Here is a 26,831-nt window from a genome sequence, read left to right on the forward strand (position 1 = left end):
TCGTTTGGTCATCGCAATAATATATCCCAGAGGATGTAGATATTGGTCACAGTACGATTGCCTCTAGTGATGTGTACCTCGCACGGCGATATTATACATACCAGCGCTTGTTTTCGCGACATTATAAAGGGCTATACCAATATATTAAATAATAAAAAATATTATTTAAGATTTATATCAGACAGAAATGGAGATACTTTGTCGGAAAAAGGTTTGTGTATATATATATACTGTTAAGTACAGATCGAGTCTAATTGAGGTTTATAGTAAATGAAAACACTTTTAACACAAAGGATACATTTAAATAAATACGTTGTGTATTTTCATAAAGAGTGCAAAATAATTATTTAAAAAACAGGGACTTCCATCGTTACATGACAATTATAGGAAGGTACCCTAGCAACTCGATTTATTGATATCTTTAATATCAATCAGTTCAGTCATAATTTTTATTATAGGAAAACATTAAACGTGTGTTATACTTTTAAAACAAATCATTAAATTAATAGTGATATATATTTATAAAAAAACAAGCATACTGTTTAGAAAAGAACATTTTAAAAGTATTGACATTGATAGAACTTGTTTTGCAAATTGTATGCTATAAGGATGCATTGCGTATTTTCAGTGCGTGTTTAACGAGAAGTTAAAAAAAAAATTGACTCGTATTTTTTTTCTTAAAAGAAAATGGTAGCCTGTAAGGGTATCACGTTTAAACGTTTAAACGATGGCGTTTCGTGTTTTGCTCAAAAACGTTTACAAAAACAGTAAACGTTTAAACGACAGTCAATGTCAACAGAATCCATTTTAGTTCATTACATTACGATGTTGCAAAACTCATTAAAAGCTGCTGAAAAAGACTCGTATTTGTATCACGTGCGCCAGATGGCCCTTATTCACAGTACCGTAGACATAACAATACACCTGTACGACCTAGACGTCTTAAATATTTAACCCGCATCGGCACGAAGTGCTCGGGAAAAGTTTCCCGCTATTTCTTGAATGATCATGCCCCTAATCGTCTTGAACATTCAACGCGCGTCGGCATGAAGTGCATGAGGAATATTTCCCGCCGTTTATTCATCGGCATTCATTTTTGATTTAATGAACAGATACTCGTTTTGATGTACATCTTGTAAAGTAAAACAATACAAAAAAATAACACCGGTGTACTCTTATTGACGAAATGTGGGTTAAATATTAATTCATCTTTGTTGCAAAATATAACGGCATGTAAGTAGAAAACGCGTAACCCAATGGTTAGACAACGACGAGAACAGTTGGTTTTAATATGACGTCATTGTGCGAATGGGTTATGAACTATGAAATAATCACAACTTTCAGTTTGGAAATGTGATGGCACTGATGCTTTTAAAACGGACGTATGGATACCGTTTAAACGTTATCGTTTCGTTTATTTCATTTCGTTTAAACGTTTAGAAAAATCTGTAAACGTGATACCCTTAGTAGCCTGTAGGCAGTGATTAAAACGTTCCGATACAGGTTTATATAAGAATATTTGTGTGTGCTCATTCAACTGCATTTATTATTTAGCGGACGGGGATTTAAAATATATTGGTTCTTTCCACCATTTTCAGATGCGCATGTCAGCAACATGGCAACTTTCTTGTTTACTGCTGATCGTCGTTCACTTTCGGGGATCTCATCAGTCAACGATTGCCGCCATGACCTCGCTGTCTAATGTGACAAACCCAACATCATCAGATGTTACTAACCACGCCAGTTCAAATCTGCCTGTTGAACCGGCGCATATCAACCAGACAGACGCCTCTGCAACCCCCAAGGAGCCGGAAGCGAGCCATCACTCCTCAACCTATGAGCTGGTTCAAGTCCACTGGGAGCACGTGAAGGCCCCGCTTGTGTTTACACTCGTTGTCATCATCGCCGGCCTAAGCAAGATCGGGTTCCATTACTCGCACTTCCTGTCATCTAAAGTCCCCGAGTCCTGGTAAGTTCGCCTTCTACTACTAGCTCTTTCTGACCGCTTTCAAAACGCTTCTACGAGTCTTGGCAAGATAACGTTGAACTACTCGCTTTTTTGGACCGCGATCAACTACTCGCACTTCATGTCATAATGCTTCTACGATTCCTGTCTAGATTACGTACAAATATGCACTTTATGTCAAAACGCTTCTACGAGTCTTGGTAATATAACGTTCGACTACTCGCTATTTTGGACCGCGTTTTACTACTCGCACTTCATGTCATAATGCTTCTAAACACTATATAGCAGTTTTCCATGGAAGGCAAACTTTGTGACTTATATTAAGTATATTCGCATACTATGTATTTATTTTCGTTTTCGTTTTAAGACATATCCTTTGCGAATAAATTACACTGAGAAAAGGGACATCTCCTTTCAATTTAATTATTTTCCTTAGGAATTAACAAATATGTATATATATATATATACTATAGTTATGTTACTTATCTTTGTAAATAATCTAATGGCTGTATTTAGTTGTTTCATTTTGATCTCTTGTATGTGTATAACGCCTGTACCAGTCTTGGCAAGATGACGTTCAACTACTCGCACTTACGTACCACGTTATTCTACTCCCACTTCATGTCATAACGCCTCTACGAGTCTTGGCTAGATCACGTTCAACTACTGGCTCTTTCGGACCGCATTCTACTACTCGCACTTCATGTCATAATGCCTCTACAAGTCTTGCCAATATTACGTTCAACTACTCGCTCTTTCGGAACGTGCTCTACTACTCGCACCTAATTTCATAACGCTACTACGAGTCTTGCCAATATTACGTTCAACTACTCGCTCTTCCGGATCGTGCTCCCCATATTCGCACGTATTTGTATAACGCCTTAACCAGTCTTTGCAAGATTACGTTCAACTACTCGCACTTTCGGACCGCGTTGTACTACTCGCACTTCATGTCCAGGCCCGTACGCAGAACGTAAAATCCTGCAGTCTGGTGACTTTTTTATCTGTATTTAGACGACTGAAGTTATAAAGCATTTTTATATGAAATTTCACTTTCATTGACCATACTCATTGACTGATGGACATGAATATGATATAACATACATGAATTCCCGACTACCGTTTTTCAATAACCACCTTTTACGATCAGTCACGGAAATACACTATTTTATACGGTGTAACCCGACAATTGAATGCGCGCACACACTTTCTTAAAATATGCAACAACAAATTTATAGAATGTAAAATCAACAATAACAGAGGCCCAGCATTGCTCTAAACGTGCTAATAGTGCATTGTACAACAGACACTGATTAATAAAACTAGGTCTTCTCTAATCTGCATCAATACTAAACAGAAATCAAAATGGTATAACTGGTTATTTTTATTTTGTAAACTATTTTTAACAAATAAGTTATCTATTTCTAAACGAATTTCAGAAACATATAACAAATAAGGCTTCATAAAGACCCTATAACCACAAACTGCTGGTCCTATGGCCTCAAAGTCCTTAACAAAAAGATGGATTTATTTGCCCATTTTGCTCAAGATCCTTCACAGTTAATGAACATTAAACGTTAAAGTCCACCTGATCATATGGATCACACAATTACAGACATTTAGCGAGTAAATGTGAGATATAAAGAAAATATTAATACAAAATGATCGCTACCCACTTGATTGCTGATATGACCGGAAAGTGAACGCCATTTAAATAGTAAAAATGTAATAAAGGGCTTAAAACGGCGGAAAATACCTGTTTCGGCGTGGACATCGCCGTCTTGATCTTCTCGTGATGACCCCCTCTGGATATATATTTTATGTAGAAGCCTTTTCTACACGGATAAATGGGCAAGAGATTCTTGATAAAACCGCGTGCTTTCACTATCTTACCTAGAAGCCCCTCAGGGAAAGACGCTTGTGCGTATCTTAAATCTGGTGGCGCGTCATAAAAACGATGCATTGATCAACGTGAGACTTTATTAACCCATTTAAACCCAGTGGACTCTCCCATCCTTCAAAATTGGATAAATTTATTTCCAAAATTAGGGGTGTCAAGTATATTTATTTCTATATTTAGAATATTTCATAAAGAAATTCATTTAAGCAAACAGCGCAGACCCAGATGAGACGCCGAATTATGCGGCGTCTCATCTGGGTCTACGCTGTTTGCAATGTCCTTTTTTCAGGACGCTAGGCATGAATGGGTTAATGAATGTATTCGAAAATCTTACCAAAATGTTTTTTATTCTACTTAGATAGCCATACAACGAACAATACTAGTTTTTTCCAGAACGGCTGGAAAGTTGCGGCATTTAAACAACAATTACAAGTAATGAAGGGTACAAAACGGCGAAAATACCTACCTCGGCATGAACGTCGCCATCTTGACTATCAAGTTATTACCCCCTCTGACAATGTTACAAAATAGTTTTACTTAAGTTGGCTTTACTATGATGTCGTCTGAATAATAACGCGCAATAAATAATAAAATACACCATAATCCGCTCTTGAATCCATGCATATTTGTATTTCAGGGGGGACAGGTTTTCATGACCTTATCGCAGTCGGAAAACCATTACATTTAAATAAATTTTTGAACGTGTTAATAAATAGTGTCTCAAAATAACATTCCTATTTACTATAATTATACATTTGTGTTATGATATTTGCATTTATCAATTAGTATATAAATGTTTAAATAAAAAACGCCCAAAACGGATTTGAATGATTCTTCCTTACCATTAATCATTGTTTAATACAGGTGCATTGAACCGATGTTATTCAATTTTAGTTGAATATATAAAGATAACCATTAAATAAACAATAAAGAAGTACCTTTTTTACCTCTAATTCTTTAGAAACCTATTAACATCTAATGCCTATCAAACCAGCGTATTTATAAGTTAGTCAACTTAATTTCACAACTAGAAATATCTTAAAATAATAATTTTTGTTAGTTTCATTTATAAGTTTCAATAATTAGCTTGCCAGTTAGTACTGTCCGTTTAGACCGGTAAAAGACAACTGTCGAGATTATAGTGAACGTTTCCGTGAAAAGGTCAAATAAAAAAATGGAATCACGAACACGTGATACTAAAGTAAGAAAATGGCCGTCTTAATTCTAATTTTAGTACACAAAATTTAGGGTATGAAAAAAAACCTAAGGGTTACATCGCACGAACTCAATTTAAATATTCTTTTCGAAGCCATTTCCGACCCTGGTTCACGCTCATTTTTTACCGATTTTCCTAAAACAGCAAACATGTTTTCCTAACATGTACCGGTACACCTAAAAAGCATGATCAAAATATGACGTTATCAAAACGAAATAATGATATTATTTTTAAAAGTTGCAGATTAAAATTCCACTCGTGCTCTTTTTTTGATTTTACATCATAAACACAATAATCAATGTTCTAAATACCTAGTTATTAATGTTCTTGTTCAAATAAATTCTTCATCGCATATCAAGTTTTAAATAGTTTACGGCCGCGGTGATGCATCGAAAATTGATATCATTGAGAAATATGGACATGTAGTTGTTAACCTGTTATGCACGGCTACGAATTTTGTCAGTAACTATCGATGTATTTAGCTTCTATGTTAACTGACATTCAAAAAAGCAAACATATTATAAACATGTGCTACCTACAAAACCGATTAATGACAACTTAGAAGAGGTATTATTTTTCTGTTTCAGTGTTCTTATAATGATCGGCGTCATATTCGGTATCATACTGAGGTAAGCTGTAATTGAATAGTTTAGTTTAAGATCAGCATTCTTATGCAGGGCGAATACAGCTTGGCTGGCTTTGACTGCTTTAACTGCCTGCAAGTAACGAAATACTAACAATAAGTTTAAAACTTTTGCTTATTTCCCTTATTAGGGTACTATCTTAAGTTTCACCTTTGTACCCAACATGGTAAAAGCGGTTTATACCGATAAGTAAATATTGAAGTTTCGTCACGTGGACTACTTTTCACACAGCGGGATAGGAAACATTAAGAATAGAGGGGCCTATAAACTGTTAATGCGTGCAGCATTTTGGTAAAGGGCTGTTCTAAATAAGCTAATAAGGACGTGATAATTAGTTTACTTAAATGCAACCAGGGTACGGAAAATAAACTGAGATACATGGGCATTTTATTGCTAAATTGGTCGTTGTCGGCTATCTTTTTGAAATTAGCTATGTTTATATTTATGTCAATATGCTGTATAATGGCCTCTAAATATTATCTATAATCTAAACTCCTGCTCAAAAAGTATGTGGATGACGTTTTCTTTTTAATGAGAATTGTGTTCCGTATTCCGTAGCGCGTTTAACGACCTCGGATTTTGGGCGGGAATAAAACTCGGGTACAGTCTAAATTGGCATGGTTCTCGTTAGCATATTTTCCGTACCCGGTGTACATTTAAGTATACTTAAGAGTACCCGGGTTACATTTAAGTAGTAACCGAGTCGTCAATGACCAATCGAGCGGTAATATGACGGTGATTGAGTCTATTTTTTTTTCAGGTTTACAAACACATCAGACAAGATAACGCTGTATGCGCCACACGAGTTCTTCTTGTATTTACTTCCACCGTAAGTACGACTTCGACCATTTAGACGATATTTTCACGCCTGGCCATTTTTTAAGCATGGGAGAATTTTTAACACGACAAAGAGTCGTACTGGCGAGGAAGTAACGTCGTTGTACGAGTTACGTATTTTGTCCGTAATGCCAAAAGTACGATAGTATCGTGATTACTAAGTTTTCGGACACTTTGAATTTGCGTACATCGCCTGTTTTTAACCAAAATAACTTATTTTCGGTATCTAAATTTTATAACATGCGGGTTTTCATTCATAATAAATGACTAAATATCGGTCAGTTTGTTTACCGATTCTATTTTACCAGAAGGCTGCCCTGTTGCGGCTATCGGATAACGCTTTGATCACGCGTTTTTACAGATAAATGTCATACAACCCAATAGACGAATGCCTTAAAGGGATCTTTTCACGGTTTGGTAAATTGACAAAATTGAAAAAAGTTGTTTCAGATTCGCAAATTTTCGTTTTAGTTAGCTATTTGTAAGGTAACAGTATTACTGAACATTTACCATAGTCCAATATAGCCATTATATGTATCTTTTGACGATTTGAAAACCTAAAAATTATAAAGCGTTGCAACGCGAAACGATTGAATAATTTGGAGAGTTCTGTTGTTGTCGTTTAAATTTACGAAACCACGAAGATTGCTTATATAAGTTATAAAATACTTAAACTGTGTAAACCCGGCGGAATAGCCGTGAGAGCAAATGAGTTTTTAATTCAGACTAACTCCAGGACTCTGGGGGTCACTGGTTCGAGCCCTGGTACCGGCTACTTTTTTTTCTTTTTTAAATTTTATTCTTGATTTTTTTTACTGGAGCTTTTAATATCCAATGTTTACATTTATCAATATAAAGCGTTTAATGACAAACTTCAAAATATGCCAAAATCTGTGAAAAGGCCACTTTAATGGCCATTACATTTGCGTCATTGGGTAAATAAGTATGTATACCGGTAATAGACGATGGTTTCACCAAACAATTTAAAACGAAACGTATGTAAAGGTAATTTATACCAAACGGGCTGGTATTTTACAAGCTCGTGCTATTATTCGTTCGTTTGACGCTACAAACATCGAATACCCGTATCCGATTATACATGCACTATTTTAGAGTGTCTCTAAATTACCGTACACCTTTTTTGTCTCTAATATTTCCATCTGTGTTTTGAATATTTGTATATCTATTTTTTGAAAACGGTTCGATATAAAAGTAAATTTTTTTGTATTCATAAAGCGCTAAATACTTTAAATCGCATCGTTTGTAAATATTTTTTGCGAGACGGATAAAATACATAGTTATATTATATTTTCTTACAATTTGAACCTTGAGGAAGCTTTACTCTGACACATGTGTTTCGAATGGTTTCCCCTCGGTTAAGACGTTTACACTAGAAGAACTTCACATTAAGTCGCTCAGAATTAAGTATAGACATGACGTATAGACGTATATACATGATATTTTTTCAATCACGCAACATGTAACATTTCAAGGGGTCGTTGTTCTGGATATATGACGAAGTATGCGCCTATTTACTAGATAAATTGTTAAAACTACAGATTGTAGGCATTTATCGGAGAATTGTTGGTATAAACGTCTTAAATTAGCGGAAACTAACAAGACACTTTCGAAATGGTGGCGATTCGAGACCTTCGTAAACTACTAGTATATATCAACAGTACCTAAACTATTTTGCACAGTATACTTTGTTTTCTTTATTAAATTAAGTTTGCGTTTTAAACGTTATGTACCTTTAACCGTGCATGTTGTTGTCGTGCATATGAATACGAAATTTTCCTTATACTTTTTGAAGGCCATTAAACTGTAAATATTGTTTGAGAGTGTCTACGCATAGTAAGTTGAAATAAACGGTTATTGAATTTTAATTTTATGAACGTGTAGTTAGGCATTAATTCATATAAATGGTTATGATTGCGTGGCAGCACCCATGAATATTATTTTGATCGTGTCGTCTTATGTAAACTGAATTTTCCCGATAAAGCAAGTGAAATTTGGACCATTATGGGCTATGAATGGGTGGTATTTAGTAAATACTGGATTTCACCGGGTGGTATAACGTATATAATAGATGTGATGATCTTGTTGAACTTATCACGCCACATCCTACAATACACCGGCAATAACAAGAAAATAAAAACCCGTTTAAAAATCAGTTAATCGTCATTCCATATATATCATAGTAGCAACAATTTATGCACAATATATATCGTAAGGAATGACGTTTTTTTAATTTACATTATTAAAATAATAATGACAACGGATGTATTTTTTTTAGAAACGAACTCGTAAATTTGATGAAAAATAATTAAAATGATGATTTAAATTAATGTACAATGTTCATTACAATAATTGCATTTTTGCACCTATGTGTTTCTCCTATATGTATTTTTTTTCTTTTGCAGAATTATATTGGAGTCAGCATTTAGTTTGTATGATCGAACGTTTGTCGACAACATTGGTGGCGTCTTGCTGTTTGCCGTATGGGTAAGTACGTTAATATTAAGGATGATGCTATTGAAATGATGATGATGCTTTTATAAAAGTAAAACAATTGCGCTGATGATGAAGATTTTGTTATTAATGTGAGGGGTAATAATAATAGAGACAAGAAAAGGGAAAGGGACGAAGAAGATGTTGATGATGATGATATATGATGGATATTCTGATGTTGTTGATGATGACGATTAAGAATAAGAAGATAATTCTGCTGCTGATGATGATGAAGATGGTGAAGAAGTTGATGAAGAAAATGATGCTGCTGCTGCTGATGGTGGTGTTTATGATGATGATGATGATGATGATGATGATGATGGTGATGGTGATGATGACGATATAATGATGATGATGATGATGATGATGATGATGATGATGATGATGATGATGATGGTATGGTTGTGATGATGATGATGATGATGATGATGATGATGATGATGATGATGACTATAAAGACACGTGCACTTTGTCCGTTCATGTGATGCATTGGGTCGTATAAATCTTTCTTTTACAATTAATTTAACTGAACCCGTATGATAAGCATAAATAACAAGGCTATTCCTTTTTTCTAGGGGACAATTTTCAATTGCTTCCTCATAGGTAAGTGTTGGTCTTCAGACATTAAATTACATTTTATAAATGTAAAAACTATACTTTTCAAAGATGTCGAAAAGGCAGTGATAAAATCATGTTATTAAATAAATAATTTAGCTAACTCAAGTAATGTTGAAACATTCAAATGTTGTTTTCTTACAGAGTAGTGCTGTAAATATTTTGGCTTATTGACTTGTATTTAGGAAGTAATTTAGGTTTATTTTAAGACATATCGTTGCATTGAATTTTTACATGTTTTTGCGCCATGTGATCTAAAAATACTAGAGTTGTAGTGATGCTCGATTGTTCATTGTCGGCTCGGGTACTACTTACATATACGCCGGGTACTCATAATTATACTTAAATGTACCCCTGTTGCGGTAAATATACCAACACATACCCGGCCATTTAAGACTGTACCCGAGTTGTTTTTTTCCCGTCCAATGTTGGATGTCGTAAAACGCGCCACGGGATACGAAACATAATTCTCTTTTAACATGACGTGCCTCGATATGCTTTTTTGAGGAGTTTCTATGATATAGAGACCATTTTACAGAAAATTGGCATACATATGAACAAAGTTAATTTGAAAAAAAAACAAACAACAATCGACAAAGACAAATTTCGCATTGGAATTCCCGGGTAAGTTTAAGTATATTTTCCGTACCCGGGATACATTTAAGTATACTTAGCAGTACCCGGGGTGCATGTAAGTAGTACCCGAGCCGATAATGACCAATCGCGCCGTAGTGGCAGAGGTTTATTTGCACTTAGGCACACTATGTTTGTGCTTAAACGGTAAATTTGGTTTGCTATGAACATACTTTATTTGCGATGCAGCTTTATTTTTGTAATGAGGCTGCTCTAACTGTATAATCTTTTGCAATTGAACATATTTTTTTTTGTGTTGCAGTGATAGATTTTTATTTTAAATGAGGCATGTTTTTGGTTAAAGCGGTATACATATTTTTTCATGAGGCAGTTTTTTTTAGTTATATCAGCAGAATTTGTCTTTGCAATGACGTTAACTATGAAGCCGTAGATTAAGCTAAATAAGGTTTTCATTAGTGCGGTAGTGTGTTTGTTACAATGTGGCGTTTTATATTTGTGTTATATAGTGATGGAAGATTAATTGCACGGTGGCTTCATATTTTTACGATGTAGCTATAAAACACCAATTATCACGCCGCTTGATATGTTTTTTGCTTACTTTGTATTTAAGCGTTAAAACTGCCTAACGCTGGTTATTGTTAAACGTATTACTTTCACATCCAAACTGAACGTGCATGCATATATGTTTTCAGATCACTGGTAGAACATTCATGTGTATTAATGTACTGTAGTTATGTGAATATTCAGGTCTGACGCTATGGGGTCTCTTCCTAGTTGGCGCCATGGAGGATATCAATTTCACGTTCGTTCAGGTTCTCGTGTTCAGCTCTTTGATTGTTGCCGTCGACCCCGTGGCGGTAAGTTGCAGTTCGAAACAGGAGTGTCAAACAGTGGTATATGATTCGCCATTTATCGTTCAGATACAGTACAATTGATCCTCTCTCATAGCTCTTTTGAGCGTCCTTTATGCAGCTTCAAATTAAGATCTGATCGACTTAAATTGTAATTTGTTATGAAAATTATATAGGACTGTTCTAATTTTGTGTTTCTTTTTCGCATTCATATGTGAATGTTGAGATACATGCGCCACTGTCTAATACTTCAAACCACTAGACAAACAACCGTTAACAAATGGTTAGGATCGATCTATGTTTTTGTATGCTTATGAAAAGTATTTTCTGCGTGTATAATTCAGGTGCTCGCAGTATTCCAGGAGGTAGGGGTGAACCACACGCTCTATTTCCTCGTCTTTGGAGAGTCCCTGTTGAACGGTATGTAGACAGATGAAACACGATGCGAGACCGGCCGGTATCTCTCCAAACGAACTTAACCCATTATGCCTAGCGTCTAGAAAAAAGGCCTTGTCAAACAGCGTAGACCCAGTTGGGACGCCGCATGATGCGGCGTTCATCAGGGTCTGAACTGTTTGCTTAAAGGAATTTCTGTAAGAAATTTTCTCAATATAGAAATAAATATACTAGACATCCCTAATTTTGGAGATAAATTGATCCAATTTAAAAGAATGGGAGAGTCCACTAGGCATAAATGGGTTAAAGTGGAGTAACTTTTCAATAACATTTTTTGTCTGTGTTGGCCCTAATGTACGAAATCATATTTTATACTTGATGAGATTCCATCAAATGCTGTTAAAGTAAATACATTTATAATTGCCATGCCATTCCATGTTTCAGACGGTGTGACGGTCGTGATGTATAACGTGATGCAGGTCTTTAACGGGTTCGAAACTATCACGGTTGGTCAGGTGAGTAAGAAATCTCCGTTCAGAGTTGTCAGTCATTACTGTTGCAGTGGGTTCACGGACGGAACATGTATACAACATTCTGAAGCAAATGTAGAACAATTATGAAGACTACTTATACATAATTTTGAAATTTCATTATCGGGAAATTGATTTTACATAAAAGATATTGTCAATGTACATATAAGAAGGTGTAATCAGTTGGCCATTCATGTAAGCAATATGTCAACAATATCAAATTGTTTGTATGGTCTGTTCCGTTTTGAATGTATAATCACGTGACTAATGAAACTTAATTCGTGAATATTAATTACTCTTTTCAGTGTTTTATGGGCGTGGCCAAGTTCTGCATCGTCTGTACGGTGGCCACATGTATCGGTCTCGTCTGCGGACTGATTGGTTCTTTCTTAACAAAGTTCACTAGATCCGTCAAAGGTAAGATTATTTCAAGCGATAATTGCTGACCTTTTTGTCGCAGAAGTTATTCCGGAAGATATCTACTGACATTGATTCTAAAGTTGTATTGGTTTACACAGCAATTCAATCATGAAACGTTATATAGTTGCTGCATGGTCAATACATATATATTTTTCTTGTTTAATATCGCGCTCCGTAAGCCATACTATAGTTCACGAAAATTCTTGTAGACTTGAATGGATTTAATAAGTCCAGTTTATTGTCAGAAAATCTGTTTATTGTATTGTAAGAGAATCATATTAGTCTGAGAATCTGACGTTCAAACTTTTCAAAATGTCATCCTTTTGGTTACATGCGCACTCAGCAAATTGGTATATTTTAATGGCATATCTGATTAGTATAAGTGTAAACACGTAATAGCTATCGCAAACGCGCGTAATAGCTATCGCGTGCGCACGTTATAGCTATCGCGTGCGTCATACATGTAGCTATCGCGTGCGCATGTCATAGTTGTCGCGTACCTACTTCACTCATCGCGTGACCAAGTTAAAGCTATAACGTGCGCAAAAAGTAGAGATCACTGAATAAAATAATTCCGACGTTTCTTTGCCAGTTGATTTACTATTGGAGCCGCGTTCTGAGAAAATTGGGCACAATGCATGTGCGTAAAGTGTTGTCCCAGATAAGCCTGTGAAGTCCGCACAGGCTAATCAGGGACGACACTTTACGCTTTTATTACATTTTTCGTTTAAATGAAGTCCCTTCTTTGCAAAAATCAAATTTTGGCGGAAAGTGTCGTCCCTGATTAGCCTGTGCGGACTGCACAGGCTAATCTGGGACGACACTTTACGCACATGCATTATGCCCAGTTTTCACAGAACGCGACTCATTTGATTTTCTGTTTTTTTCAGTTGTTGAACCCATGATAGTGTTCGGGTTTGCTTACGTGTCGTACCTGCTTTCCGAAATGTTCCAATTTTCCGGAATCATCAGGTAATCACATGTACTGTTTAAATATTATTGCTACTATGAATGAATGTGTCATAACATGCTATAATTTGACATGTCTTCTGAAATAATCATTTAAGTATTATATTTTATAAGGCAAAACATGTTCAGACATTCAGAGACGAATTCGTGATAAAGATTTGGATTTGTTTTTTCGCGAAAGAACCCTTCGGGCGTTGTCGTCTGGTTCTTACAATGTACTGAAAGCGCCATACTATTTGAAGCGGTTACTTCCCTTCCCTTACTGTAATATCTTTGTATTTGTCGTTTCCTATACGTTAACCTATTTATGCCTAGCGTCTTGAAAAAAGGCATTGGCAAAACGTAGACCCAGATGAGACGCCGCAGGGTCTGCTCTATTTGCTTAAAGGGATTTCTGTAAGAAATATTCTAAATATAGAAATAAATAATCTAGACATCCATAAATTTGGAAAACAATTGATCCAATTTTGAAGGATGGGAGAGTCCACTAGGCATACATGGGTTAACACTAACTATAGTTTGATATGATTTCAGTATTATTGTGGCCGGTGTAGTCTTAGTACACTATTCTTTCCACAACGTGACCAAGAAGTCCAAAAAGGCGATCCAATTCATCTCGAAAGTGATGGCGTAAGTTTGCTTCGCATTTCGATCCCACAGGAATTGGGCGCGTGGTCAAGTCACATTAACACTATCAATATGTCATAAAACAACTTTTTTTCATAAATAAATCAAAAAAAATCAGATATAATATATAATATAAAATAATAAAAAATCAGATATAATATATAATATATATATATATATATATATATATATATATATATATATATATATATATATATATATATATATATATATTATATCAGATTTTTTTATGAAAAAAGTTGTTTTATGACATATTGATAGTGTTAAAGTGACTTGGCCCCGCGCCCAATACCTGTGTTCGATCCATGTACTATCGAAGCATACTTCTCAGTTTAAAATCTTCTTAAAAATGATTACGTTTATAAAAACAATTATGCTTTTTCGCGCATTAAAATTTTCATTTATCAGAGTCCGTGTAGCCAATTTTAACACAAAATAACTTTTCCGCTCAGGTAATTATTTCAGTTTTTCCTATGTTTATATGTATGTCTTAAGAAAAATCTAAACTGTCGCTACTTTTTTAATGAATGACTTATCAACCGTCTATCATATTTTGCAGGAATCTTTGCGAGATCATTATCTTCATGTTTATCGGTTTGGTTACCGTGGATCAAGACCACGACTGGCAAACAGGGTTCATTCTATGGGCCACATTTTTGTGTGTCGTGTATAGATTCGTAGGTGAGTGGATATGCTCTGGTCCTTTATTATTTTCATCTTCATCTTTGAATTAAATTATGCAAATTTCGATGATAATTTGTCAAACATAAAAATGCAATACATAATTATTTATTTATTTTTAGTAACCTACGTCTTGTCCCTTCTCGTCAATCGTTATGCAACTACTCGGGTCCGGAAAATTAGTTACATGGAAATGTTTATGATAGTATGTATAAGTATTAATACTACAGTGAGTACAACTTCTTCTTTTACTTCTTCTTCTTCCTTTTCTTCTTCTCCTTCTCCTTCTTCTTCTTCTTCTTCTTAATCTTCTTCTTCTTCTTCTTCTTCTTCTTCTTCTTCTTCTTCTTCTACTACTACTACTACTACTACTACTACTACTACTACTACTACTACTACTACTACTACTACTACTACTACTACTACTACTGATACTTCTACTCAGCTTCTATTAATATTTTACTTTTACTATTACTTCTAAAAATTATAATATCAGAACTGGTATACTTAAATTTAAAGTTTGAATCCGCACATGCAAACACAAACTAATGCGAATACATGCTCCTCCATCTGCACTCCATTTTTTCATGTTTTTAGAGCTACGGCGGACTGCGTGGGGGCATAGCCTTTTCCCTAGCCGCTTCAATCAGTGAGACTGCGATTCCAGCGAAAAAATTGTTCGTTACAGCTACGTTGTTCGTGATTTTCTTCACCGTGTTCGTTCAGGTCAGCAGACTTTTCAGTATTATCATAGTTATCATACGTGTCTTAATTTGGTCCTGCTTTGCCACCTTTCTTCGTCCAAAGGTTCAGCATCCTCATCTTCTTCCACTCCTTCGCTTCATTATACGCACCATTTTCATCCTCCTCCGCCTCATCATCATGATCAGCCGAAACAGCGTCGTCATAATTTGCATGATCGGCATCGTCATAATTGTAATAATTTTAATAATAAGAATTATGATGATTGTAATAATAATAATAATTATTATTATTATAATAAAAATGACAACAATAATAATAATAATAATAATAATAATAATAATAATAATATCATCATCATCATCATCATCATCATCATCATCATCATCATTATCATCATAATCGTCTTAATCATCATCACCATCCTGATACTTATAATCTGACTGATTTCAGGGTGGGACCATCAAATGGCTCACGAAAAAATTGCGTATCGCCATGGCGGAGACCAGCAAGGAAATGCGCATAACCGAAGAACTGTCTCAGCATGTACGTTGAACATTGTCACAGTATTATCTTAATATTATCATTGTGCAGACTGTTATTAAAGAGGTGTCATGTTCTTACTATAAAGTTCTCCATGTTGGGACGGCGTTTCACGTTTAAGACCCATGTCCGTGGCTCAAAGGTAAAAGTCACACTCAAGGGTCAAAAGTCAAGTTAGTCAAACACATCTCGACCGGATTGTAACTCCATCGTTCATTACGCAATTAAAAATAACTTGCCTAAAATTTTCGCACGTGTAAATAGCGTGTCGAATTATTCATGTCTCTGTCTCAGAGGTCACGGTCAAACTTAGAGGTGAACAGTCAATTAATGAAGGATAAAACTTGTTCAGACTGCAGCTCATCGGATAATTTCATAATTACCCCAAATGTTCACGGTCTGATAAAACGAGTTGCGTGCAATGCATGTGTCCCAGCTCAGTTGTTAAAATCATGCTTTAAGGTCAACTCTTAAAATGCTGGCCAAACACAGCTTGTAAATATATTAGATTCAGCATGCAACTGTTTGTTAACCCATTTATGCCTAGTGTCTAGAAAAAAAGGCCTTGGCAAACAGCGTAGACCCAGATGAGACGCCGCATGATGCGGCGTCTCATCAGGGTCTGCGCTTTTTGCTTAAAGGAATTTCTGCAAGAAATATTCTAAATATAGAAATGAATATACTTGACATCCCTAATTTTGGAAATAAATTGATCGAATTTAGAAGGATGGGAGAGTTCACTAGGCATAAATGGGTTAAATACACGCCTCACTTGTTCACTGTGTCGCTTCTGTTGAGTGAAATGACCCTGTCTTGCGCGACAAGCTAATGGTCATGCTCTGATGTTTACTGCATAACAAAATGAACGACATTCTTGGCAAAGGGCTCGATAGCCAATACGAACCTATTTGTTTAATATAACGCTATTAAGTATTTCAATAATCCTATTTTAAAATAGAAATTGCTTAAGCTTACGCTCCGTAAAATGTTAGAAACGTTATCAAAGATGTGCTAAGCAAAACATATAAATACGAAAAGTGCAGATTATAGTGTGCCTAACATGTAATGTTATTTCCCCTGATTTGTTTATGTCGTCATTAGGTGTTTGATCACATGTGTAAGGCTATTGAGGACATCGTGGGATACACTACAGGTCAATATCGTATTAAGGTAAGATATGTAGTCCATTTGAATCCCAACCAAGTATGTACTAAAATTATATAAAAATTCTGAAGTCCAGTTGAATATCCACTCATATAAAACATACAATTAAACTTTTAGACTTTTATATAATTTTACTCATATAAAAACAACGTGAACTTTACAAAAAATAACTTAATTCAATGGTAGTGTATGTCATATATACAATGACACAGCAATTTGTATTCGATTGCTATTTTGTACATCTGCAATATCGCAACATTTCTCTACAGAACCACTCTAAAATGTCTGTGAATTTCAATGTAGAGCTTCAGTTTTAGCTCTGAACTGCGTTGCATCTTCAAAACCACTGTAATGTGCGTATAGTTTTATGCAAGTCGCTCAGAACTGCATTGTCTTAACAAATGTACTGTAATAATCTCCCGAATTTCTATATGACGTGTATGCGATATTACTGCACTGAATTGCTTCGAAATCGGTAACGTTTCTGTACTGACTATATGAGTCGCGTTCTGAGAAAACTGGGCATAACGCATGTGCGTAAAGTGTCGTCCCAGATTAGCCTGTGCAGTCCGCACAGGCTAACCAGGGACGACACTTCCCGCCCAAATGGGATTTTTGCTAAGAAGAGACTTCTTTTAAACGAAAAATGTCATAAAAGCGGAAAGTGTCGTCCCTGATTAACCTGTGCGGACTGCACAGGCTAATCTGGGACGACACTTAACGCACATGCATTATGCCCAGTTTTCTCAGAACGCGACTCAAATACACTGTGATGCTGAAATAAAACCACAATACTCTACTAGTATGCCTTAAACATCTATATTATGTCTTCATGATATCTCCAGAACAAAATATACCAAATAGACGATGCAGTTGTACGACCGAGGCTTGTGCGAAGTGCTACTACCACGAAGCTTGATAGTTTCTCGCTGTATTACGAGACGCTCGTGATGAAGTAAGTATTGTGTAACGAGATTTTAGTGATGAATTAAGTATTGTGTAACGAGAGTTTAGCGATGAAGTAGGTATTGTGTAACGAGAGTTTAGTGATGAGGAAAGTATTGCGTAACGTGTTATTAGTGATGAAGTAAGTATTGTGTAACGAGAGTTTAGTGATGAGGTAGGTATTGTGTAACGAGAGTTTAGTGATGAGGAAAGTATTGCGTAACGTGTTATTAGTGATGAAGTAAGTATTGTGTTACGAGAGTTTAGTGATTGAGTAAGCATTATTTAACGAGAGTCTAGTGATGAAATAAGTATTGTGTAACAAGAGTTAAGAAATAAAGTAAGCATAGTGTAACGATAGTGTAGTGGTGAGGTAAGTATTGTGTCACGAAAGATAAGTGATGAAGTAAGTATTGTGTAAAGAGACGCTAGCGATGAAGTAAGTATGCTGTAACGAGAGTTTAGTGATGAAGTAAGTATTGTGTAACGAGAGTTAAGTGATGCAGTAAGCATTGTGTAACGAGAGTTTAGTGATGAAGTTAATATTGTGTATCGAGAGTAAAGTGAAGATGTACGTATTGTGTAACGCGAGTTAAGCGATGAAATAAGTAGTTAGCAACGAAAGTTAAGTGGTGAAGAAAAAAGTGTGTAGCACGAGTTAAATATTGAAATAAGTATTGTGTAACGAAAGTTTAGTGAGGAAATAAGTTTTGTTTAACGAGAATTAGTGATGAAGTAAGTATTGTGTAACGGGAGTTTAGTGATGAAGTAAGTATTGTGTAACGAAAGTTTGGTGTGAAGTAAGTATTATGAGGACGATTATTTAACATAGCGTGCTGGTCGTTCTCACTATTACGAGTACCGATAGTAAGTGATGAAGCGAGTATCATCGTGTGAAGATGCAGGATGAGTATTTGAAATACCGCATGCTGGAAAATTCAAAGGGGGCGGGGTGGGAGGGGGCGGGTTTAGAGGGGTGGGGGCGAGGCGCACGGGTCGCTTTCACTGCCTCCGACACACATGTATTAGTTTGATTGCAACGATTGTCGAAAATTGTGTCAAAACTTAATAGGTAGTAAATAATCATACAAATAATACATCTGTAACAGTATACATATGGTATGATATATTTTAGAGAACACTACAAGAATCTGCAGTTGAGTGGAGCCAAACTGCCGCGAGTGAAGACAGCAATGTAAGTTACCATGGTATCAACTTTACGAAAAATAAATCAATTAACTGTCATTCAATTCTGAGAAACACTTGCAGGTTATCAAATTCATACGTCTTACCGGAAGCTAAAGGACTACACAAATTAAAACCTATGCACAAAATATATGAAACTGCGATGACTGAAAATTTCATTTGCGAATCAATGAATTATCACGCACCGATTTAAATTGACACACGAACTAAAAGTAAAAGAAAAACACATAAACATTGTATAACATGAGCTGTAAGTGAAAATAACATTATATTGAATATATTTAACAATTACAAAACTGCAAATCGTTCGCAGTAATTGTCAAAAACTCTAAATAGTGTTATTTCATTTGTGCCGTGAAACGGTTTTCTGGAAAAACGGGGCTTAATGTATGTGCGAAAAGTGTCGTCACAGATAAGCCTGTGCAGTACACACATGCTTGTCAGGGACGATACTTTCCGCGCTAATGTTATTTTTCGGTTTAAGGAAGAATCTTCTAAGCGAAAATGTAATTTATTCGGAAGTGTCGTCCCTGATGAGCCTGTGTGGACTGCACCGGCGCATCTGAGACGACACTTTACGCATACGCATTAAGCCCGGCTTTTCAATAGCGAGGCCGATTTGTGTTACAGCCGTCACTTGGACAGCGAAATTGCCCTGGATAAGCTTGCACACAGCTCATCGGAGTCAGGGTCCTCTGAAAATCTGCGTAAGTCGCCCGTTTTCTTATATCGTATGGCACATGTTCATTTCAAATATAGGATTCGATTTTCGTTGGAGCGTTAATGTTACGAACCAGTATGTATTGCTAGTGTATGGTAAAAGCATATTAATAATTTCAGTAATCATCCGTATGTTATCAGTAACATATTGATAAAAATGTACATTTTATTATATTGCGTTGCTCAAAATAAAATCGACACTACAAACTTGTCTGAATACATTATTGTTAAAAACAATTAATATTAACGTCTCTGTCCATCGAAAGTAGTTTTAGCCGCGTCGTACGAAAAAAGTCGCGAGGACATGTACGAACGGTCTAGCTCCCGACACGCTTCTGCATCTGAACATTCCGATGAGGATTAGTTATATCCTCTTTTAAGACCACAAAACCTCGCGTGATATCATAGAGGACATGGCAGCCACTGACCCGAACGATTGAATTCGCATGTAAAATGATGCCCAGTTTCGCACGACGTGGCTAAATCATTGCATTCTAGAATAGCCTGATTGCCTATACAAATCGCGTGTATAAAACGATGTATTGAATATTTGCCAAATCTTCATTTTGCGACATATAGTAATGCGTATTTTTTATATTCTTGTCAGAGAGATACTCGTCAAAATCAGCACAAACGTTTGTGAGTTGTTTTAAAGAATTTGTGGACTGGGGAATTAAATCTATTTCAGACGAGACCGTCGTAAGACGAGAACAAGAGATGCAAGAGGAGAACAGGCGACACGGGGTCGACAACTTACAATTCTTTTCGACGACGCTCGATTCCGTTCGGAACGTAAGTTTTTTTCTCCTAAGTACTGCTCTTAGTGCAATACCTCATCAAGCGCTGGTTTTACACATGGAAGATACCGTGTTATGACTTTAAAGTTGATTTTATAAAACATTTAAAGAAATTAAACGCTGCGTATATTATTGTGCTGTTTTTTATGGCGAATTTGTTTTTAAGTTGTCGAATATCACTTCATTTTTAAAATCTTTCTTCTCTGATATCATATTTTGTTACATAACACATTACTACCGTCTGTGAGCGGGTAGATCCTGTAAACAAATTAGAAACCTTAAACAAAGTTAAGTTTTTGCGATAACCAATTGACAATAGTGCAGTGTCCGGCGGAAAAACATTCAATGACAGGCGGACATCTATTATAAAACACAAACTATTTTCCCCAACCATTTTAGTTAATTATAATAAGAGACGTCAAATGTAGCGAAAATTGATCACAAAACTAATAGCTATTTCACTTTAGTTAGCAAAACTTATCGAAAACCAAACCTGGAATATCAAACAATAACAACAACAAAGTTAAGGTCGGCACAACAATAACGGAAGGCCCGGATAATGGAAACAAACAATCCTTAAAACGAATAGATATCAATACTGGCTGTAAGAAAAACTGCTCACGAATGGCGAACATGATCTATGATCATGTTATGAAAAGAAAAAAGTGTTATTTTTTATGTTATGTTTACATTCAACACATGAAAAGATGGCCTTATTATATTTGGTAAACCGAAAGTTCTTTCGCCATGTTTTTGTTACTTTTTTATTTTACTTATTCGCGCCGTCGTGTGTAAGATGCTACAGGTGTTATGATAATGGCGTTTAAGAGAGTAATGTAGCAAAATTTGCTTCAGGTATAATGATAATGGCGTTTTATAGAGATATGAGGCAATATTTGCTACTTCGTTTCGTTATCATTATATGAATATTTTTGCAATATACAGTATTTTGTTGTTGTTTGCAAGATATGTTCGTCATTTTTTTTCCTTGATTGCATCCTTTAAAGAAAACTTAATACAATTCCAAACTAAATGTGCTTCGTTATAATATAAGTATTCACTGTGTTTTCGTCATGGAATTTCACGATTGAAAATGAGTGAAACCTTTTGTAAAGTATTTTTAACTTTAGTTCAGTGTTTTTATCGTCATTTTATTACACATTGCCATGCTCCACTAAGATATGCTACGTTGATTTACTCTCTTATGTTTTGTTGTTTTGTATTCTTTACAGCAGATGCACCAAGATGTAATTTGCTAAGTATCATATATCATAAGTGTGCATAACTTCACTAACACATATATATAGCGTGTAACTAAATGTGTAGCATGTGTGAAAGGCAACCAAAAGCATCTCGTGTTGAAACATTTAACTATTTTTTACTTCTTACAACTATTTTCAAGCATCTTACATCTTGAACTTGCATGTTTTACTAACATCTCAAAGTTGCACGTTCATTTTCACCTTTTCAGCAATGGACATACTAATTGTAATCGCATGAACATATATGCAATTAGAATGGTGAACATACGTAAATTGTATATTCACACTAAATGGGTTGGCCAAAAACGTATAATATATAATTAACCGATATGGGTGTATCTTGAACAAGTTTATTATATTCTTAAAAATATAACAGTTTTTCGCGATGGACCGCTTAATCTCCGCAAGTTTTGGAAACTATTACACATTTAAATACACGAGATTATTCCAATTGTATCGCCACAACCATGGATGCTTTCTTTTCTATAGTATACTTTGTATTTAGACCATTTAAAAATACATATTATATTTGCTGGTATTCTGACATTTTGTTCATGTTTTGCAATATAATGAAACTTTAGTAGCAACTGTCTTTATAAAAACAAGAATATTGTGTTAATACTAAATTCATACTAATTGAGTTACTTGTATAGCAAAAGATCTAATTTGCTCTAATTTATTAATTGTTAAATAATAAATAGTGGCCGCAGTACTTTAAGTCAATTTTTAAATTAACAACAGGTTCACGATAAGAACCTCGCGACGTCGAGCAGTGGCCGCTCCAGCATGATTAGCTTTCTGCGCAAGAAGCACAAAAAGAACAAGGCGTTGCAAGATATGCGCAAGCATAGCGCGTCGGAAGGATCAAAGGCGGCGATTCCCATAAGCTTCTCCTTCAACATCGACGACAGCAATGCCCTAGAAGAAAGGACATCAAGTCAGGTATGTTAGCACTTAGGTTAAAATTTGTCTCATATGTATGCTTGTTATCTTCACAGAGACCAAAGAGATGTGAGATTTGTTAAGATCATTATGTTCAACTTCTTGCATTATTACCGTTTCGATGCACTACTTTATTCAGAACTTCTTGTCGCGATCTCTATTACTATGGCTCGATTGGTCATTGTCGGCACGGGTACTACTTAAATGTATCCAGGGTACTATTAAGTATGCTTACATGTACCACGGGTACGGTAAATATACTTAGACGTACCCGGTCGATGTACCCGCGTTGTATTCCCGCCCAAAATCCGATGTCGTAAAACGTGCTACCGATAACCGAACAACGATATTGTTTATCATTAACAAACTTCTCTTTAAAAAAACTGCATCAACATGCTTTTTAGTATGAGTGTCGATAATACAGAGATCATAACAGAAACTTGACATAAATGTGAACATAATTAATTAAAAAATATAGCCGACAACGACCGAATTAACGTTAAAATTCCCGGGTACGTTTTAGTATATTTACCGTACCCGGGGTACATGTAAGTATACTTAAGAGTACCCGGGGTACATGTACGTAGTACCCGAGGCGACAATGTCCAATCGAGCATTACTATGATGTGTCTTCATCCTGAGAATAATATACTATATCTTTTGATTTCTTCAATGTTGTTTACGCCGCTACTTGACTTGAAGCGCCTTACACAACCCCCCTGCACATATTCACCTCTGCAGTTTGCCTATATTTACTGATGTATTTTTGGCCTGGCTGTTTAACCCAGCGTTTCGCCATAGCTGACATTTATAAGCGCCCCATGAAATTTGAATACTTTTTTCTGACAGTAGGCCTGAAACTGTTCGCAATAGAAAATGTGCAATCTATGTTTTCATTTACATTCTTCTGTTGTATTTCTGTTTTGTATCTATAGAATTGATTTGCGTGTGATGCATCTAACAACTTTGCAGGTATATGCATTCGCTAACATGGATCTTATTGATATAACTCTTTATATTTCACCAACACTAACGACGTTGTGATCAACGCCGTATATCTTTTTAAAAGATATTTCTTGTTTCAATTTATCAAACTGCGAATAGGCCATTTCCTTTCTTTCATTTAATATTTTGACTGTCACTGGCTCAGATGCTCTCATTCACGTTACAGGCGAAGCTTAGAGTTACGCATGAAGATGAAACCAAGGGAACCGATGGCTATTACAACAAGGGCTATGACTCCAACGGCAAAGTAGTATTTGAACTATAAATAGAAAAAAGTGACTTTCGAACTATAGATGGTGAACGTACCATGTAAGCCATAAATTGTAATAGTTACAATTTAGGTAATACTAACACTCGGTTGTTTTTTGTGTAGGAACCAAGTTGAATATACGTGATTCATCATGTTTTCTCCAATAACGGTTTAAGTGTGTTTCAAACGGTGGATCTAGAAATCAAAAGAAATGATTGAGCACTATATAAAAAGTGTTTTGTGACTTATAGTCTACACTCGGTGTCCGGGATTTCAGGTCAATTATTGCAGAATATATTTGTAGACTGAACGTATTCATGTTTACTTCAAAAGTTTGTTCAAACTGTATTGTGATATGTGTGACCGCCTGTGTGTCAATAATTTATAGCTCTATTTAAGTTGAATCTTTATGAAGTAATATTCACGAAGGATAACTTTTTTTATAACTTACGCAAAACTGTATTTGTTATTTTTTTTACAATAACCCTTCACATAAATTCAACTATTGTGAATAATGATTTAACGTATTGACACGTCATTTAAAATTGTTTACAATATATATATATATATAATTTATAATATATTTACCCTATGAGTTTCCATAAACAAATATGCGAAGTGTACGTCATCCGAACTTATTTAAGTTAATAAATTACTGTTTTCTGTCTGGTAAAGTATCAGGCTGTTTAACTGGAGACTGTATGTACAAACAAAAAGTATTAAATCATTCATGTGTACATTACAGACAAATATTTATAAAACAATTTGCTATGTCATTAAAAGAACGGTCTAGTCCTTGGTAAACCAATCAATATTAACGGCAATAACATGTATTCATAAAAAAGGTAAAAGCAAAACAGAAATACGTGAAAGGGTTTCTTAATGCTCCGTTGTATGAGGAACGACAGCTGATCGATTACGACGACGGTTAAGACTTACATTTTGTCTACTTTAATACAATATATTAAGTATACATTTCGTACCATGGTTGTATATCAATTATTATTATGTTTGTGATGTTTGTATATTATGGTTTATTTACATTGCTAATAACTATATATGACATATTCAAGACAAACTTGTGATGTGTTGTGATATGCTTGTACATATTGTTATATTCGGAAATCAATCTGCTCAAATCTAGTGTTATTAAATGATGTTAATATTTTATTTGCAAAACATAACTTAACTGTTTGTTGTGTTATTGTATGGAACGTTTGTAGCTTGAATAAATGCTTCTCATAAAATGGTCAGTTTTATTTCAAAACACTTTTGGAAATGTAAATTACCGATACTACACAGGTATTAATAACTGATGCTGATGGCGGTTGTGAATGTCAGTTACATTTATTTAACATTTATGTTTTTTCCGATATGTATAGTTGGTGCACAGTGTACGTGCATTCGTTTGTCTTATAGGATTAATCAAACAACGTTAAGATTTCTCTTAGTTGTCTGCATGAGTAAAGCACGCCAAAGTAGATAACAGATTATATATAATAAAAAGCACAGTTGCGCGACTGGTTTACTGGTTTATTTCTAGTATATATTGTGGACCTTTTAAACTGCGTGATTTGAACATACTGTCAACTTGACACATACAGGACAGCAATAGTATATCCCTAACGAACTAGTACGACCTTGCCACCTTGGCTGAAATACAGGATGTAACTGATACACGCAGGAAATGCATCGTTATTGTATTATGTTACCATCCTTTGTTAACACAGATGCGGATATCCGTTTTATTTTTTTAAACTAAGTGTTCGTTAAACAAACTGACTGTGAGACTTAAATATAGATTTATGACGTGTCTCAATATAGCATCCATTTTCGGTCCACAAAATATAGAATAATTTTGGATGCTTGACAGAGATACATAGTATACTTGTTATATAAGGAACATTCATTAAAATATTTCGCATCTTTTGTCTCATGTAGATTACTTAGACTCTGATACAGTAGTGGTATTGAAACACATAACGAACATACTTAAGACTCATATATTATCATGTGCTTCCCTTTGGTTGCGTCACTAGATACCGTGTATTAAGATGTATAATATTGTAATGCATGCATCAATAAGACATAAACTACCTAAAGGAGAAGTAGCACATACACATAGATCGTGACCGTTTGAATAAAATCTCTTTTTTGAGGTACGATTCGTTTCCTTAATCGTTAACCAGTTGCAATTTTCGCCACTCAAGGTTTCGCGTTAAAAACTCATTCAAACTGGTTACGATTAATAATTAACTGACGATGGTTAATTAAGGTGGTCTCATTACTAACAACTAATCCAAATTTATATCACAATACTAACGCATATCATCGCACATGCACATATCTTCGCCATTATAACATACCGTGCATGATGTTTAAATATCAATAAAATCTAATATCTTTAAAAAAAAACGATTGCAATGCCATTTTTATGAACGAGGAATGTTTTATAAAATTTATTAATTCGCAATCTTGATGAAGTACTATCTTAGTACGTTATTGTAACATTAATCA

General features: G+C 35.2%; 1 protein-coding gene across 1 annotated transcript; it reads left to right on the forward strand.

Annotated features, from left to right (window-relative positions):
* Nucleotides 1-66: 66 nt before the first annotated feature.
* LOC127877906 (Na(+)/H(+) exchanger protein 7-like) lies at nucleotides 67-25,831 on the forward strand. The gene is made up of 24 exons (XM_052424225.1): nucleotides 67-211; nucleotides 1,599-1,969; nucleotides 5,670-5,711; nucleotides 6,487-6,555; nucleotides 8,987-9,068; nucleotides 9,650-9,677; nucleotides 11,031-11,140; nucleotides 11,479-11,554; nucleotides 11,975-12,045; nucleotides 12,366-12,477; nucleotides 13,371-13,452; nucleotides 13,984-14,079; nucleotides 14,657-14,778; nucleotides 14,901-14,983; nucleotides 15,376-15,504; nucleotides 15,934-16,026; nucleotides 17,125-17,193; nucleotides 18,033-18,142; nucleotides 19,268-19,327; nucleotides 19,969-20,045; nucleotides 20,747-20,850; nucleotides 22,088-22,102; nucleotides 22,859-23,059; nucleotides 24,231-25,831. Exons 1-24 carry the CDS (start codon nucleotides 188-190, stop codon nucleotides 24,327-24,329), a joined length of 2,325 nt encoding a protein of 774 aa, XP_052280185.1. The 5' UTR covers nucleotides 67-187; the 3' UTR covers nucleotides 24,330-25,831.
* The last annotated feature ends 1,000 nt before the right edge of the window (nucleotides 25,832-26,831 follow it).

The sequence above is a fragment of the Dreissena polymorpha genome, chromosome 4, assembly GCF_020536995.1.
Source record: "Dreissena polymorpha isolate Duluth1 chromosome 4, UMN_Dpol_1.0, whole genome shotgun sequence".
In the NCBI taxonomy this organism is placed as follows: domain Eukaryota; kingdom Metazoa; phylum Mollusca; class Bivalvia; order Myida; family Dreissenidae; genus Dreissena; species Dreissena polymorpha.

Coding starts and splice junctions, on each gene's coding strand:
- LOC127877906 (XM_052424225.1), top strand. CDS start 188: ATGGAGATACTTTGTCGGAAAAAG. Junction 12,478..13,370: donor GTTCACTAGATCCGTCAAAG/GTAAGATTATTT, acceptor TGTTTTTTTCAG/TTGTTGAACCCATGATAGTG. Junction 15,505..15,933: donor TCTTCACCGTGTTCGTTCAG/GTCAGCAGACTT, acceptor GACTGATTTCAG/GGTGGGACCATCAAATGGCT.